Source organism: Daphnia pulex, chromosome 9 (assembly GCF_021134715.1).
Source record: "Daphnia pulex isolate KAP4 chromosome 9, ASM2113471v1".
Taxonomy (NCBI): domain Eukaryota; kingdom Metazoa; phylum Arthropoda; class Branchiopoda; order Diplostraca; family Daphniidae; genus Daphnia; species Daphnia pulex.
In genome coordinates, this window is record NC_060025.1 from 3902168 (window position 1) to 3919350 (window position 17183).

General features: G+C 38.5%; 1 protein-coding gene and 2 long non-coding RNA genes across 3 annotated transcripts; all 3 read right to left on the reverse strand.

Moving 5' to 3' along the window:
* Positions 1-2307: 2307 nt before the first annotated feature.
* On the reverse strand, positions 2308-3090 carry LOC124202480. The gene is made up of 2 exons (XM_046598821.1): positions 2672-3090; positions 2308-2602 (listed from the first exon to the last, which is right to left on the reverse strand). Exons 1-2 carry the CDS (start codon positions 3088-3090, stop codon positions 2326-2328), a joined length of 696 nt encoding a protein of 231 aa, XP_046454777.1. The 3' UTR covers positions 2308-2325.
* A 9037-nt stretch (positions 3091-12127) lies between these two features.
* On the reverse strand, positions 12128-12463 carry LOC124202624. The gene is made up of 2 exons (XR_006878275.1): positions 12306-12463; positions 12128-12243 (listed from the first exon to the last, which is right to left on the reverse strand). It is a non-coding gene; the product is annotated as an uncharacterized LOC124202624 (long non-coding RNA).
* A 2317-nt stretch (positions 12464-14780) lies between these two features.
* On the reverse strand, positions 14781-15980 carry LOC124202435. The gene is made up of 2 exons (XR_006878094.1): positions 15951-15980; positions 14781-15875 (listed from the first exon to the last, which is right to left on the reverse strand). It is a non-coding gene; the product is annotated as an uncharacterized LOC124202435 (long non-coding RNA).
* Positions 15981-17183: the final 1203 nt, after the last annotated feature.

Consider the following 17183-nt stretch of genomic DNA (forward strand, 5'->3'; position numbering starts at 1 on the left):
AGACGGAAATTGTCCGTCTGCTGGGACGGATTATGCGCAAGGCCGGCGATTGGTCGTACGTTGAAGTCCTTATCGATTTCGACATAGTCCATCATCTTTTCAACAGTCGAATTGGTGACGATCGCCAATAGGATCCTAAATTCACCATCACAATTAGGATGGAAGCCCAGAATGGCACCAGTGTGGATGTGGATCACGTCCGTTTCTCGCCCATGGATCACGATTTTCAAGAGACAGTTTACAATCGCGGACGGCCCGTCTCGGTCATCGGCTCCAGTGGCTCCATAAGTTGAACCGTCTATTACCGTGGCCGTCCAATGGTTCTTGTAACGGACGTTGGCGGTCAGCTGGAACAGGTAACGACATCCACTTACACCGGCCGTTTGGTACCAACACCAAAAGGATCTTCTTCCATCGCCGACAGGAATCCACCATGCCGGATCGTCTTCTACCCGCAAAATGGAGGATTGCACGAAATCTTTGATGCCTATTCGTTGCGCAACCGCTGGAACGATCCTGACGTTTCAGCGTGGACGACAGCCCCGGGTCGACTATGGCACAACCATCCGCAATCTCACAGCCTGTCCAGTGTCGATCCTTCCGTCTTATTTGGGAAGGAATGTTCCGCAGCTGTACGTTGTTACTACTCCCTCATTTCTCCAAGCGCGTCCATGGCCTGGAAATGGAAAAACGGACAGATGAAATTAATCCGGAATTCTCCTGAATTATCCAGCACGTTGAATTTTACATCAAAGAATAAAACGCTCATCACAATGACTCATTTACCCAATAGCGGAGAGTTGATTTTCATGACGGAAGGCGAACGATTTTTCGTCTGGATCGACAGTGTACTCCTGCTGGATCAATTCGTCGCTTCCGCCGTAAGTTGGTCGTCGTTTTCTTTCGAGGCGCAGGGAAACCGTTTCGTCGAGGATTGCGTCTTCATGGGAAATCCTCGAACGGAAATGGAGTACGTTGACGACTGGGGCCAGAAGATGCAGACGATCCAGCTGGAATCCGACACATCCGTTCTAGTGTCGCAGTTCCTTTACGATTCGCTCGGTCGACCGGCAATCACAACTAAACTGACAAGAGTGACGGTGGATGCCCGGAAGCCTCTGTTGACGTACCACTCGAATTTCATCAGTGGGCCCATCGATCCGGCCCATCCACTTTCCGTGTGGCAGAATACCGGGTTTAAGGTGAAGTGGATCGTTTAAATCCACTCGACGGAGGAATGGCTTACTTGCGCACGGAATACGAAGCCAATCCGCTAAACGAGAAACAAGTGAGAGGACAGCCCGGCCCGGATTTTTTCGTCAACTCAGTACGCTCTGAAATTCTGGTCCAGCCTCCAGAAAGACGAAATTGACGTCGTTGAAAATCACTTCCCAACCAATCAAGGCTTCCGGCACCGACTGGAAGAAATGCCAAACGGAACCAAGAAAGTGGCCGTCCTGGACGGGCAAGACAACAGGGTGGCCCTATACGTTTACATGCCCGGCTACGACCATTTGCTGAGCACGTACGAGTACGATTCCGGGAACCGGCTGGTCAAAATGCTTCCGCCAATGTATCACGAGCGTATCGACACGTTTGGAAGAACCGCCAGTTGGAATAATAACAGGACGTCGCCGGAAGAAATCCGCTGGCAGAAAAGGCTCGGCACTTTGATGAGCTACGACGAAGAAACGGGTCGACTAATCCGCAAGACGACGCCGGATACCGAATCCACGCTGTCGGAAGGTGAACGGAACGCCACGTTGGTGACCCACAACGACGACGACTACATCGTCGTCGAAGATATGCGCTGGGAAAGTCAGGATCGACTTTTGGAATCCAGGCGAGCCGATGAAGCCGATTCCCAAATCTGGAAGACTTATTTCCCGCACAGCGACCGATTGCGATGGATCCAGTATCCGGACGGCATCCAACTAAACATTGCTACAACATGGCCAGTTGACTGGCCTAAAATTAACAGGACAATCTGGACATTTAATTCGATTTAGTTACCATGGAAGTAGGCAGCTGGACAGCGAGTACCATTTGCCCGGAAGTGAGTACGGATTCAATCGAACGTTCCATTACAATTCACCCGGCTACCTGGAACGGATCGCCGATCCTTTTCTGTCGCAATCCATTTCCTACACGGACGGGGGTTACGGGAAGGGCGTATCCGGCGACGGAATTGTGATGCAGACGACATTTACGTTACGCCGTTCGCCGTTACGCCTACGGCAATCACCAGAAACTCGTCAAAGCGAAATACTTTACGGAAGAAACGGAGAAATGGGCCGTTCCGTTCCAGCCGGACACTCTGGTCAATCAGACGGCCCTGACCAAGCAGCAATCGCGAGACATCTGGAAGCAAATGGAAAAGGCCGGATTCATCCTGTCTGATGGAGACAAAGAAGATTGGCTGACGGCCGTTGGTAATCGCGGCAGCCGGCCTTTGGTGCTGATCCTGGCAACGGATTCTGAAGTCGGGCTGACTTTTCTCGGAGTGGAAGGATGATCCATCTGGCGGTAGTAGACGTTGACTACGTGTTCCATATCGGTCACGAATTCCTCCTCCGTTTCCACCAGCTCCTTGACGACGGCCCTGTACGACAAGCCAAAAAAGATTAGCCAACACATGCCATTGTCAAACTGTCAATTGCTCGTCATGTACTCTCGTTTGGCAACAGGATCGAAGGTAACCAGTTGGCGGCCTGAACGAGTCCGCCGGTATCCCCGTTGTTTGCTGGTCTCTGCTTCTTCGTCCGTCGAATATTTGATCTTTTTGACGCTCCCTTCCACCTGGACGCCGCTCTGCTGGCTGGATTCGATTCCAGCCTCTTCTCCTTGATTGCCGTCCCTTTGACGCGATTCTGAACGCCTTTTGCGCTGCGGACGAACGGCCATCTTGTGCTTGGCTGCGCTGTTGTCCAGTAAAGCTGTGGTTACTTCATCCTCGTCAATTCCCAAATCCAAGTGGCTGAGCCAATGCAAAAGTAAAGAAATTAGTAAACGGGGCTGAAAATGAAAAACATACAAACAAAATAACGAAAAATGTCCCCGGCTGATTCGATTCGACTTTAATATAATCATTCCGTTTCGTTCATGAGATCAAAGTCATCGCGTACTTATAGCCAACTTGTTTCGTCACGCCTGGCATTGCTTTCAAATAAATGATTTGTTGATTTTCCAATTTCTATTAGTTTTCGGCTGGAAGCCAATAAACCATTCTGCCAAGTCTAACTTTCACGCTAGACGAATAGATCTGCAGCGGATCATTTTGAAAGTCAAGGTCGAGAGAGAAATCTCACCTGGAGACGTATTGAGTGTTGGTCGTAGCCTGGTAAATGCTGGTGCTGCTGCTGCCCGTGAACTGCTCCTGTAGCGATGCGTAAATTTCGGCCAACTGTTTACGAAAGGAAACAGAATTAAATTGCGAGCAATAACATTTCGGGGCAAATTAACAGCATCTATTATATACGCTGTCACTACTGCTACGGCTGTCACTACGGCTACGGCTGTAGGCTAATGCTACTACTGAACAGTTGTACTAATGCTAGAAATTAACAATGAGAATTTCAATTGTTACTTATGAACATTAAAAAAAAAAAAACTTAATTTGTGATATTAATTACATATGATTAATATTACTTGTGAAAATAACAAATATGATTAATAAAAAATTATCAATTTACTTATAATAAATTTTACAAATGCACTATTGTATTTGCAAAATAAGTTATTACAAAAATATTTTACTTGTGGAAATATTTATGTACGTATTTTTAAATATATATTTTACTTATGCACTATATTACTTGTGCAACATTTTATCTATGACAAATATGTAATTAACAGCAGTCCTAATAAATATTTTTATTTATGGAAAATTGTTCTAATGCTAAAATGTATTACCGAGCACACGTCTTTATGAGCTAATTTACTAGTGCAATTCATTTTTAAACGGTGTTACTTATGGAAATCAGTCATTGTGCTACGCTGCCGATGTTTTCACCTGCCTCAAATCACATTTTGGAAGCCAGCGAAAGAGACGTCTCGTCCTCTATTTCTCGTTATTTTTCTTTAAATTTTTTTCTGCTGTACAACATCATCTCTTTTTCCTTGCCTCCCTGGGGCTCGGATTGAAACATGAAAATGTCTTGGCTTTTCCCTTGGGAAATAAAAAAAAAACCTTTTTATTATTCATCCGCGTCGTGGGTGAAGACCAAGACAATCACAAACAACAGACGTTCTTGTAGGCTCTTCCTCGCTGTATATATTACATATTTTTTCTCTTTTTTATAATATAACCATCAGATATGTTTCTATTTTTCCCCTTTTTTACGGCTTTTTCCTTTTGGTTCCATCCGCTTGTTGATGCTCTTTGATCGACTGACGCGCGGCGCTTATGCAGTATATAACCACGTGATCCGTTCGTCTGTCTGTCATCGTTCGTTCGAAAAATGACAAAATCGAATAATTATTCATGGCCTTTTTCTTGTCATACCTAACAAATGGACTGAGGTATTACTTGGATCTGCAGCTTTGGCCGTGTGGTTTTTTTTTACGTTTTTTTTTCTTTTTCACTGGGGGGTAAATCATAGACGCTTTGATCAGTGTACTTGTGCTGTTGCAGTAATTAAAGACGGTCCCAAATGGACAAGATAGTGAATGTGCAAAAACAAATGGTCCCAAGGACAAGAGAAGATGGAATAAAGTTTACAGATGGAGATGTGTGTGGTGCAGTAATTAAAGACTGCACCGGTGGAACGAATTATTTCCCGTTCTTCTGTATTATCAGGTTTTTTCTCCAAATTAAAACAACCGTTATGTGTATGGACTGGAACACATGTAAACAATTTTGCATTAGACATTTCTATTCAGAAACAAAAGCATGTCTACATGTTCGGCACTAAGGCGACTTCTTTTCTCACAAAGAAGATCGCCAGCAGCTGAAAACCAAATCTCCGATGGGACGCAGGCAGGTATACAAAACAAAATTCACCACATCAATGAAAGGGCGGACACAACCAGATTTATTTTCGGATAACCAATACTCTAATGAATCGGTTGACCATGGCAGATATTGCTTGTTTAAATAATTCTGGATATAAACGATTACGCAAGTGGTCGCATCTGCAGATTCACCTGTTCTCGTAGCATTAGCAGATTGAATCATTGTGTCATGCAATGCCCAGCATGTATTTGGAAGTAATGAAGTCTCTACTGCAGCATGCACGAGTGTAAGACGTATGTAAGAAGCATGCACAGCTTCTTGAACAACTGGAAAAGCGTCATCTTCGACGACTTGTACAGTTTCATCTTGGAAAACAGAAACAGTTTCCCCTTGGACGTCTCGAAACGTTTCTTCTTGAACAACTGGAACCGTTTCCTCTTGAACAACTGGATGAGTTTCAACTTGGACGACTGGTACAGTTGCATCTTAGACAGCAGTTTGTTCTTCGAGGAAAGGTTTTGTGACAATCAAGTCAACATGTACATCATTGAAGCTGTAATGTAAAAAAAGGTATTGAAATAACTAATGTCAACATTTTACAAAAGCTGCTTACCCTTCCATAAATTGTCGAATTCGAAGGGCACATCCTTCACAATCTTCTCAGTAGTTCCAAGTTGGTTTTTTGTATCCTTGCCATTTTACCAAATATCCAATTTTCCCCTTTGGACATTTTCTACAACATAAAAGAAATAATTCAATTATCTAAAGAATTAACAAACTTAAAACAAAATTACCCAATATTTAGAATTTTCTCAACGACAAACTTTTGGCGTATATCCATTGCTTATTTAGAACACGTGAAAATTGTTATTAAACAACAAACTAATTTGATATTTTTAACGCTAGATGGTATAACATTTTCTGTAACTTTTTTACAAATCTGTAAAAAAATTTATTGGATTCAAATTCGGCAATTTTAATCAATTTCCCATAACGCTAATAGTACAGTGTGATTCTAATTGCCACCGTCACTTCTCACATTTTTTCATTTCATCTTATTTTTTTAGTTTTGTGTAAGTTAAACAACATTTTTTGCCTCTGTCCCTCTTTGTTTTTCTAGTGGGCATTATTTTATGTGTCTGACGTGAGGTTAGTCAGACCATATTTACGCATTTCGTAAGTTTATGTCATTCAAACCATATTTATGTTTGATTGATTTTTAATTTATTCCACCTTTTGTATTAGTTCAAGTGATACATTCTTTGCTTAGAAAAGCAGTTTTACTTTCAATGTTTAAGTGAGTAAGTTTTGCAATTGTGTTTAGAAATTAAATGTTTTCTTAATTCACAGGAATGAAGATTTGGATACAGCTATTTTGAAGAATAATGTGAAGCCGAAAAGCCTTCTAAAGATGTTTAGTAAGTTTCTTTCTAAGGTTAAAGCTATATATAACTTTTAATTCTATTGTTTGTAGTGTTTATTCCAAGGATACATGGATTTTTTAAAAGAAACTATGGGACTCTCCTGTTGGAGGAAAACTTGGTCTTTGCCTGCGGATGGCACGGCTAAACTCAGCCCCAACTCTCTGTTCCGCATTCTCGCCTCCGCCTCCAATATCCTCAGATAGATATTTATCATTTTTCTTGAACCTAAGCGTAATAAAGATTGATAAGTATCATCTTTTAAATCAGTTATGCGTTATAACCTTGGACCAAGAAAATTTGTAACCAAATGTACTGAGCTCGATAACGTGGTCAAGTGTAATCGATGGATGATATTGTCTGACAGATCGGTACTCATTTTAAACAAAATCAGACAACCTCCAATAAAACTCTTCGGGTTTAGGTAGTGCTGTAAAACTTTTATAGAAGGAATTACGTTGGAAATCGATGGGTAATATTTTAACTAAGGTCAGTTGTGACTTCGTCAAAAGGTTCCAACATTTCAGCCACTCCCTAAAAGGTAACCCACTCATTTGTGGTCAAAAGAAGGTTGGTCCTGTCCATCGCCTTTAGAGCACCATCTACAGTCTCTTTAAAAATCAAGAGACTTTTAATCGTGGCGTAGGTTAAATTTCTGCGTGTGCTGACGTCCTATTGCAGTTTGCATCTCTCTCCGGTACATAGGGCCATAAGTTTCACGTTTGCGGCGTTGCTCTGATTGAAGTAAGTATCTATAATGTCGCGGCAATTGGTCGAATAAATTGCACTGAAATTGAATTTTTTAGAATTGCATCTTTCACTGCTTAGCTCAAACGAAAACTTGCTGTCGTGCCGTAAGCTGCGAGCAGAAAAGAAATATAAGTTGTGGATGACTCCCCTTGGAAATGAGGTGAGTCTGGAACGACAGTTTACTATTATCACAATAACCGGAGTGCAACGATCAAATGAAAATTCCAATAATACTTGATTCTTTCCTGAATTCCTTATTTACCAGGGATTTCCGTTCACGACCTCAGTGTGCATTTGCAACAAGAAATTTCATTTCCTCGCGAAAGGGTAACAGGTCCAGAGAGGATCGACCTTGAAGGGGACGAGATCATATAACTATAGGAAACCCTTCTTAGTCATTCTGGATCCTTCCAGTAACATGGCTTCTTGAAATAAACAAACAGAGAGTTCGAATTCACTGTGAACCTCTTGCCATAAGAATCGTAACTCCACAATCATTGAACTGCCCTCGGCTGTTAAGGTTACTACATTGTTGTAGCCTGTCAAATTCGAAAGAGATCTATCGTAAAGTCCACTAATAAACTGGGTGTCTCCAAAATTCCAAAATCATTCTAGGTTAAACATTCAATTAAGTTGTGCCTGCTGTACTTGTATAGGTGATAATTGGAAAGCAGATTATTTGATCTCCACTTTTACAGCATAGAAGTCATTAATATCAAACTGACACCATTATACGACCAATCACAATAGAAAATCACGATAACACATCTGACAGACTTAAAGAGGATTTTAAGTTTTGAAATTTAGTACATCCGAGGACATCCAGGTACATCTAGTGAAGTACCTAAACTCTTACACCACACATTGTCGAGTCCACACGAGTAACGAGGTCGAGACTCAATATTCGGGAATTCGTCGATATCGACTTAACGTTAATGAAAATGTTTTAAACTTTAGATGCCCACATGACACAAAAGAAAATATTGAAATTTAAGTTATGGAACGAGCACCTTACACCACAACCTGACCGGAGACGGCATGACGCCTAACTCAATGTATGTATGTATGTGCAAAGCAGGGCACAAAAATACCATAATATAAAAGTATTTAAATGACTATTTCTTATTACATTTGTTTTTATATTTGCAGCCTTATCTGTTACCACTGCGGAAATTTTATACGTTAAATTCCAATCCACCACAATTTTTCTCAATTCCTTCACTAAATTTATTGATTGTCTTTCGTCGATTTATAATGGTATTAAGAACACGGGAGACCATCTTAATTTTTGCGGATAAATAATGGACAGTTACTGTCATAAAACCCTCATTATTTATGGAAGTCCAACAGTCAGTGGTAAGAGAAACTTGTTTTATTCCGGACAACTCCGCCATCAGTTTATCTTTTGCTTCCATAAAATACATTTATAAATTATAATGACTATCATAGATAACTAGAATTGATCTGACTAGATTTGTGTAGCGGTATAAGTTTGCAAAATGGTGTGCGTCAACGTATTGCGACACGGTATTGTCAGTCAAGGATCAATATGGTGAATTAAATCGAACGAAAATTGGGCTCATCCACCATTGATAACGGTTGCATGAACCGCCCAATAAACAGTACCATGGCCAAAAGGAATCCCTTCAATTTCAAACTCGAAATGGAATACGGCATTCTCCCCAAATAATAAGTTTCACCTATATACATTTTCATAAGAGTGTATGTTACGAAAATTATAAACTTATTTGGGGCTATTACTTTCAGACGATGAAAATGAATTCGATGACGTCGATGCCACCGAAGTTGAACCAGAACGTGATGTTGATGGAAGCGGGTCAGTTTCGGCAATTTCCTCTTCTATTTCAGGGTCCATTCACGCACGAAAACTCGTGTTGTTGTTGTCAGTTCAACACTACTTGAAGAATCTTTCCCTAACGCTTCAAAAGAACTGATAGTTTCACTGATCGATCTCCCGCAGTCCATCAGCTTTTCAGTTGGCGTATCCTTCAGCATTGTCATCACCCCTTCGAATCATGTGTGTGAAGCCGCTCTCCGTGTCATCGGCAATCCTGTTCAGTGTTGCGTCAAAGTGTATAAACTAGTCTGCAAGTTAGTCGAAATTGTTCGATCCAAACGCGATGATCCTAAAACAAAGAGTATGTCTAGTTGTATTTTTTTTCTTTAAACCCTATTTCCTTTTCATTCATTGCAGATTGCATGTTGTATTACGGCGAAACATGGGAACTGATGGCCAGGCTTTGGAAACTAAAAAAAGATTTTAAGCTGCGCGAAAATCCCTTCGAGTTTGACATATCTAAAATTCCTGATATTTACGACTGTATCAAGTATGATATTCAGCATAATCAAGCGGCCCAGAAGTCATTCATTCGTTATTTCAAATATTTTACTGGATTCGGTTCCTAACTAAAGATTAATTTAGGTTCAATCACGGACAAGAACTGTATATAATAGTTAAAGCTCTTGCTGAAATCTTGATACCGCAAGAACACGGCCTTTCAGATCAAGATAAATTGGCCATTGGACCGGTTGCCACCTGTTTCGGCACTTTTTTTCGGCACTTCGATTTCGTCGTTTTCGGCACTGTTTTTGTCGTTTTCGGCACTGTGTTTGTCTTTTCGGCACCGCCGCCAGATTTAGTTCCAGCCGTCATGTTTTTGGGAGGGTTGCCAGGCGTGCGTGTTTTTCCGTTTCGGCACAATATTTTTCCGTTTCGGCAATATGTTTTTCCGTTTCGGCACTATGTTTTTCTGTTTCGGCACTATTGTATTTATTGTATTTATTATTAGATTTATTTATTGGATTTTAATAAAATTTTGTCAAAATTTTAACACCCCAAATTGGAGTGCTGATGCTTTAAACCACTCAACTAACTAGACATTTCAATCTGATAAAGTTGGTTAGACTAGCGATGACTCCGGGATGTTAGTTTTCGGATTCTGTTCCAGTTTTAGTTTTCGTTTCGGCATCGTCGAAAAATTTGTATTCCACCAGGTGTCGTGTAAACACAAATAAACACACACCGTGCCAACGTTACACCATGGCCTACTGAAATAACGGCCCATCAGCTCGCTATCTATTTCTATAGGCCATGCGCTATATATTTCAGTAGGCCATGCCTAACACACACCACATTAAAAAAAATAAGAAGCAGAACGGCACACCCTAGAAGGCTCTACCCCCCAAAAAAGCTATAATCTAAAACCAGTCAGAGCGCCCCTAGCGGCCTGATGGTGCAATAGCGCGGATAGTAAATTGACATGAATAAATCGAGTGATTCAATCACATGATTATTGTCCAAAAAACTTCCATACGGGTGGCACAAAATTAGTGCCGAAACGGTGAAATTTGGTGCCGAAACAAACAATAGTTTTTCATGTTCGAGGACGTATGGTTTGCATGGGGTGCCGAAACGGTTGAAGTTGGTGCCGAAGCGATCGAAATTGGTGCCGAAACGGTCAAATTTGGTGCCGAAATGGACAATATTTTTTCATAATCGAGGAAGTGTGGTTTGCATGGGGTGCCGAAAACGACGAAATCGAAGTGCCGAAAAAAAGTGCCGAAACTGGTGGACACCATTGGACCAGGAATATGTAATCCCTCATTGCGAAAAATACCTGCTGATTTGCAACGCCACATTGAAGAGGACTTGCGTGCTTAGTACTTTAAAGAGACCGTACTAACTTCATGTTCGTTGGTAGTACGAAGAGATACTAAGAATAGTTTCAAACACACCTACGAAGCTAATAACTTGCTGATAACTTTCTTCATGAATACAATTTCAAAAGAAAAAGAAGTGGAACAGCAGAATTACAATAATTAATGAAAATGAAAGAGAAATTGGCACTGAAATTGTAGTTCAGTAGCTAGATTTTGTTAATATCCGAACAGTTATTGAACTTCTGAGTTGAACTGTTTTCTATTTGTTGAAGTTTTTCATTTGTTCCGCTATTTTAAGTTCCTGGGTATATTTTATCCATCGCATCTAAATAAAACGCATATTTGAAATATATATATATATATATATGTATGTTACTGTAATAGTATTGTACCTCAAATTTGTTGCAGTTCTTCACCTGGTAAAGAAATGAAGAGATCCTCACATTCTCTTCTTTTCCTTGACATTGGTATTTTTTTATAGAACTCAATTTAGAGTTTGCTTTAGAGCCGCACAAGCTGCTTTACCAGCCCCTTTTTGTGTAGCTCTTTCACATTCGGTATCAGACTTTCTAATATGAAATGAGCCCATAAATTAAGAAATATATATTTTGAGTTATATATATTTGAAACAAACTTTGACTTAAGTACTGTTATGGATATAATTTGTGGCTTTGTATAGTCTTTTTCGATAATGGACTATATTGCGAGAAAATTTAAAGTGGGCACACATAAAAAAATCTAAATATTTATGGTTAATTACCGTCTCTTAGAAGTGCTGTTAAGTAGCAATTGGTTGCGAAAGTCATATGCTCAGCAATTTGACGGCGACCAGCAATATCTACCGTCATAACCGCATCAATGAGATAATAAGATTTAACAGATGTAGCAATAGCAGTTGCCATTTTTGAATTGTTAATTCTTTTTTTCAAAAACATTTGGAGTGAAATGTTTAGGAGTTACAGAACACACGACACGACTAAGATAAGCTGTTTAGCACTGAGCTTCTTATTCCTTTGGAAAGAAGTTGCTGTTTAGTAATGAGCTTATTTTCCATATTAAAAGACAGGAGGCAGTTGAAAGATTAAAAAACCTCTAGCCCTCCATTGAGTTTCGACATGTTTCTTAAATACATTTAATTTATCTAATTCGTTGAAGGAAGCTACATAATCCATTTTGCGAACTCAAAGATTTAGTATACAATTTTTATATGGCAAAAGAATGTACAAACAATGCTAAAAATGATTGTTCTTTACCAGATTTTCACACTGACACACAAGAAGATGGATTCAGTTATTGAGTTAACATCCAAAGAGTAAGCATCTCATCTCTTACATCTGTATTTTCAGGAGAAACTACATCACTCTTAATTGGTGTATAATTCTTTCTTTATTTCACTTTAATTATTTTTCTCACTGTAATGCACTGCTGCTAGTATGCCTATTTTAACAACTGCAGTTATGCCTCGTAACATTTATACCACATGTAAGAAGAAATGTTACTTGTTTTTTTGTGTAAGTCCATCGTTCCAGGTCCATACAGCAAATTAGTAGTACACTTAAAATATGTACATGGTTTCAAGGGTATTAATGCTGTAATCACCCCTTTACGTTGTGGGCAAAATAATTTCAATGCACAATTATTAAGCTTTAAAAGTTTTTGTTATCATTTGAAGAATTGTGAGCTGGTGCAACATCAGCATGATGTGCCATCAACTCCACATTTTTGCGAGTAATTTTGGAAGAGGACATGCAGTGAAGTAAATGATGTTCTGAATCATGTGATACCCAAATAAGGAGAAAGATGAAGTTGACAAACGAAAACTTCAATTGGGTAAAATGTTTTTGCTTTAAGGACTCAACACAATGTCACCAACGCGTCTTTAAATATTATTTTAAGTCAAATGGCTAAAATTCGTGATGGAACAAGTAGTCTTTCTGATATGTCGTGTTTTTTACAGGATTCCTTCTTGAATTTAAACTAAGAAACAAACAGAACAGTGTTTTATATAAAAAAAACTTCGGTTACCATTCTTCAAGACAGCTGTTGCAAAACAGTAGATGGGCAAATCGTTTTCACAGTAGTTGCTTACATCAAAGAATCGTTCCACGATTTTTTCATTATATTCCCAATAGACAAACATTGTCAACATTGTTTTTTAATCATAATTTTCGTATTTTTTGCTTTTCTGAAAAGCCTAGCAATGACGGAATAATGCTTTGTCATATTGATGCTGTCCATTGTATGAATCATCCGCCTTTTAAATAATTTCCACGTGCCTTTCGAATTTAAATGTTTAATGATGATCTAGAAGTGTTTAACCCATGTGGTTCTAAAAAAATCCATCAACTGGCAATGTTTTGTTTCTCTATTTTAAATTTTCCGCCTTGTTTGCTCACATACATCCTTTTGCCATATGTTTGCTATATGTAAGACAGTGAATGTTGTTAAGGATAACTTTGGATTTGTTTTACATTATTATTTTCTGGAGTTGCATGACTTGGAATCGGACGATGGAATGCTTTTGGACGTCCCTGATTTACCCTATTTCCGCATTCGAGGAACTCTGGTGTCCGTCTGTGGGGACACGAAAGGTGCTCACGAAATAGGCGGATTTATTAGTCCCTCAGCTAAAAAATTTTGTGCCTCTACTTGATCGAGCGCGCAGAAATTAATTTAAAAAGTAGTATCGATGAGTTTTTTGTGAAATCGAAGAAACTATGACGAAACAGTGATAGCATCTAACAGAGACAATGCCGAAATTTAAAAAACCGGAATTAAGTATTCTAGTCTTCTTAATAACAGTTGTTATTTTCACTATGCAGAAAACTCGATTCTAGATTCAATGCATGATTTTTGTAAAGGGATGATCCCGTTTACTATCACAAACTTTAACAGAGCATTTGCATTAATCTCTCCTGAATTTGGAATTGACACATGTTTAATTAACAGTCACATCGAAAGTTTCCAGTATTGTTTTTATGATATCGCTAACAAACCATCCGCAAATTTTTCCGATGAAAAAATCAAAGGGACAACTACGAACTATGAACTACAAAGGGAAACTATTCAACACACCAGAGAGGTAGGAGAAATTTCTGTTTTTGAAGACTTATCCGTTGTTAATTGGTGACAAAGTTCCAATAAATTATTAATCAATTTCATTTGTTTTTGTTGAAATCAAAACTTTGTCATTTTTGTCATTTAAGTGATTTATTTCCTTTTTTACAAGAAATTGTAAGTTGAAATCGATTAAATAATCAATATGAAAAATATTTAAAAGCATATACAATAGGCAGAACCTCTGGTGGCTATGCAAATTACTACGCTTTTTAGGAATAAAAATTTACACCGCCATTTTTCAATTCAAAAGAAGTTTGGAAACGCGTGAGAGAAGCTTCAGTAAAAAGCCGATTTTCGCCGCGTTCCCAAAAATCAGGTTTTTTACGGAGCAAAATGAAATGTTTTTAAAGTAGCCATAATAGTTGGCTACTTCTTGAATTTTGTTCAGATTTTTATATCTAAGGGGAGGGGAGCTAAAAATGGATCCAGAAGTTTGGAAACACGCTGTAGAAGCGTATTAAAAAGTGGCTACTTTGCCGCTCTCTAAATAGGGAAAAAAATAACCCTACAAAGACGCAAAAAAATGCAAAATAAAGAGCTTCGTTAGCTCTATGACATTTGTGATTTTACAATTTTTTGAGCTTCATTCAATATAATGGATTTCAAATTGAAAATGAGATTTGCCATTTTTGCCCATTTCCCCTCTATATGTTCCTGCTCTATATGTGTGGGCCTGAACAAGGGTTCGAAGTTCGGCATGCCTGAGTGTACTGAAATGTGCAAACTTGCATAGCTGAGGATTTTTTTTACTAATTTTTAATAAAACTATTGCCCCTTTTGAAGAATTTCTGACGTAAGTAAATAGTAATTCAATATTTAACCTACTAGAATCAAATCAAGGTAAGAGGTTCAAATCTTTGGATAAGGAAATCTTTTTAATATTTCAATCTTTAATAAAATTCTCTTTTAACTCTATTTTTGTGTACAAAAGAGGTTTAAATCTCATATTTGGTTTTAGAGTGTCTTAAAGATAAAATATCTATGTTATAAAACTAATGGGAAATTGAATGATAGTGGAGACCGGAGTTAGTTGGCTCACTTTTTACACACCTGGTCCTGCATTCCGTAATTTTTACCAGAATGGTGAAATATTTTAAAATAATGAAAGCTTATTATCTTAGCTCAAATGTGGCTTCGAAAATATACTATAAAATTACTCATAAATAGTGATAATGAGGGATTCATCACTTCACTTTTAGGGACAATCGCCATCACTACTAGGGGAAAGTTGACCGTCAAGAGAAAAGTAGAAGCTGACGAAAATAATGGGCCAACTTACCGCAGCTAGTAGACAATATTAAGTAAATGGGAAAACTTACCCCCAAAAAATATTGGCCAAACTACCCCAAGAGTAATTTTTATCGAAATATTAAAATATAATGAAATGAAAACTAATAACCAGAAATGCAAATACACGAAACTATAGCTTAAGGCATAAGCTTTCTTAGAAAACATAAAAATATGAATATCTTCTTCATATTCTGTTAGAAAAAAGAAAAATAATTTGCAAAAACAAAATTACTCGGGAGAAATGAATTATTTTTTTGACTATTAAAACTTTTAGGATGATGTGCAGACGGAGAAAATTTTGGTCGAGGCAATCTACGAATAGGAATGCACACTTTGGCTATTTTGAAAAATATATAATTTCATTTGGCTCGAAATAATAGCCAAACGAGTGTCTTACCCAATATACCAAATGACCCCGGTCTCCTCTTTGTACAAAAATCTTCCTTAAATAAATGTTTATTTTATTTAAGTTGCTCAGTGCCATGAAACCTTTATCTAGTGAATTCCGAAAGAGGAATAAGGATATTGTTTCTTTTTTTAGTGAATAAAAATTGATGAAATACAAATATTGACACCATCCTTGGGTTTATTGGTTAGCGCGCTTCGGGTGAAAGAAGCTCTATATGTGTGGGTCTGAACGTGTTCGTAGTTCCGCATGCCTGAGTGTACCGAAAAGTGCAAAAGTTGCAGAGCTGAGGATTTTTTTTTGCTTATTTTTATTTCAAATATTGCACCTTTTGAAGAATTAATAGGTAAGCCGTCTCACAACTGACTGACACACAACATTTTCAGCTCAAGCAAACAGAAATTTTAGCAGGCAATAATGCGATGCTCTCTATCCTCCCTTGTCAACTGAGATGACTTAATTAAGAAATGAAATGTAAATAGATATAGTGGAGATGTGTTATTTTGACATAACTTCAGGTGGTGATAGAAATCGACATAATTGATATCCTTACCAAGTTAACTATTTTTATATTTGACTGATAGCACTACAGACGATAGCCCTATAGCTTAAGGAGAATTAAATTTAAATTAAATTTGTATTTTTGAATTTTTTAGTTTCTTTACAGAAGAAAGCTAAAGGCAGAGAAGACTCCAAAGAATAGTGTAACGGTCATTTAAAAATCGATATTTCATTCAATTATCAAGCTTAATTCGAATTCGTGAATCATCCAATTTAAACAAGACCGCAGGATTTCAAATTTGAAATAAGGCCCATATATATCTGAATAAAGTAAAAAGGATTGCATACACTCATAGAGTAGAGGGTTTGACTCGTAGACGTTTGACCAATTCAGTTTGGTCTAAGCAATCAGTCAAGATGTTCTGCACCGAGGATCAACTGCGGGAAATTGTTGATTTTGCTAAAAATAACCCGGAATTCCGTGTAAAAACACTCTTAAAAATTTGCCAAGAAGCAAATTCGTTATTGGAACAGAGCGATGTGGATCGAGAAATGTTGAAAATGTGGACTATGGGGCGTTCACCCTCTTTCGCGTTCTCGTCTAACTTAGTTCACAAATGGGAAATCTACCGAGACGTAACCGAGACTATTCTTAAATTAAATTAATTACAAAAGTCTTAACTTATATAATTCAGCTATCTGAGATAAATTACATTGATTTCGGATGGAATGATTATGAGCAAGAAGGTTATCCATATATAATAAAAGAACAAGCTTTTTGGGGAGGAGCTTATTCATCTCACAACGAGAGCACGCTATGATTGGTCAGTCCAGTCGCCCTTCAAGATGGTGAAAACCGCCACAGGTTGTCACCCTCCTTGCTGATGGTCAAATAGGGGGGGGGGGGGGGTTGCTGCAAAGGGGAAAGGGGGGAAAGACAATGGGGTAAATTTCCGTCCCGTTGAAAAAAGAAGGGTGGGTACTGGCTCACACTCACAACGCAGTACTTGCATCGATTTCTACGCGGCAAATATCGATATGTCAAATAGCACCAAATTCA

What these genes read in the sequence shown, in the direction of transcription:
- LOC124202480 (XM_046598821.1), bottom strand. Translation starts at nt 3,090, where the DNA reads ATGATTATATTAAAGTCGAATCGAATCAGCCGGGGACATTTTTCGTTA. An exon ending in GATCCTGTTGCCAAACGAGA is followed by an intron (nt 2,603 to 2,671) that starts GTACATGACGAG and finishes CTTGTCGTACAG; the next exon opens with GGCCGTCGTCAAGGAGCTGG.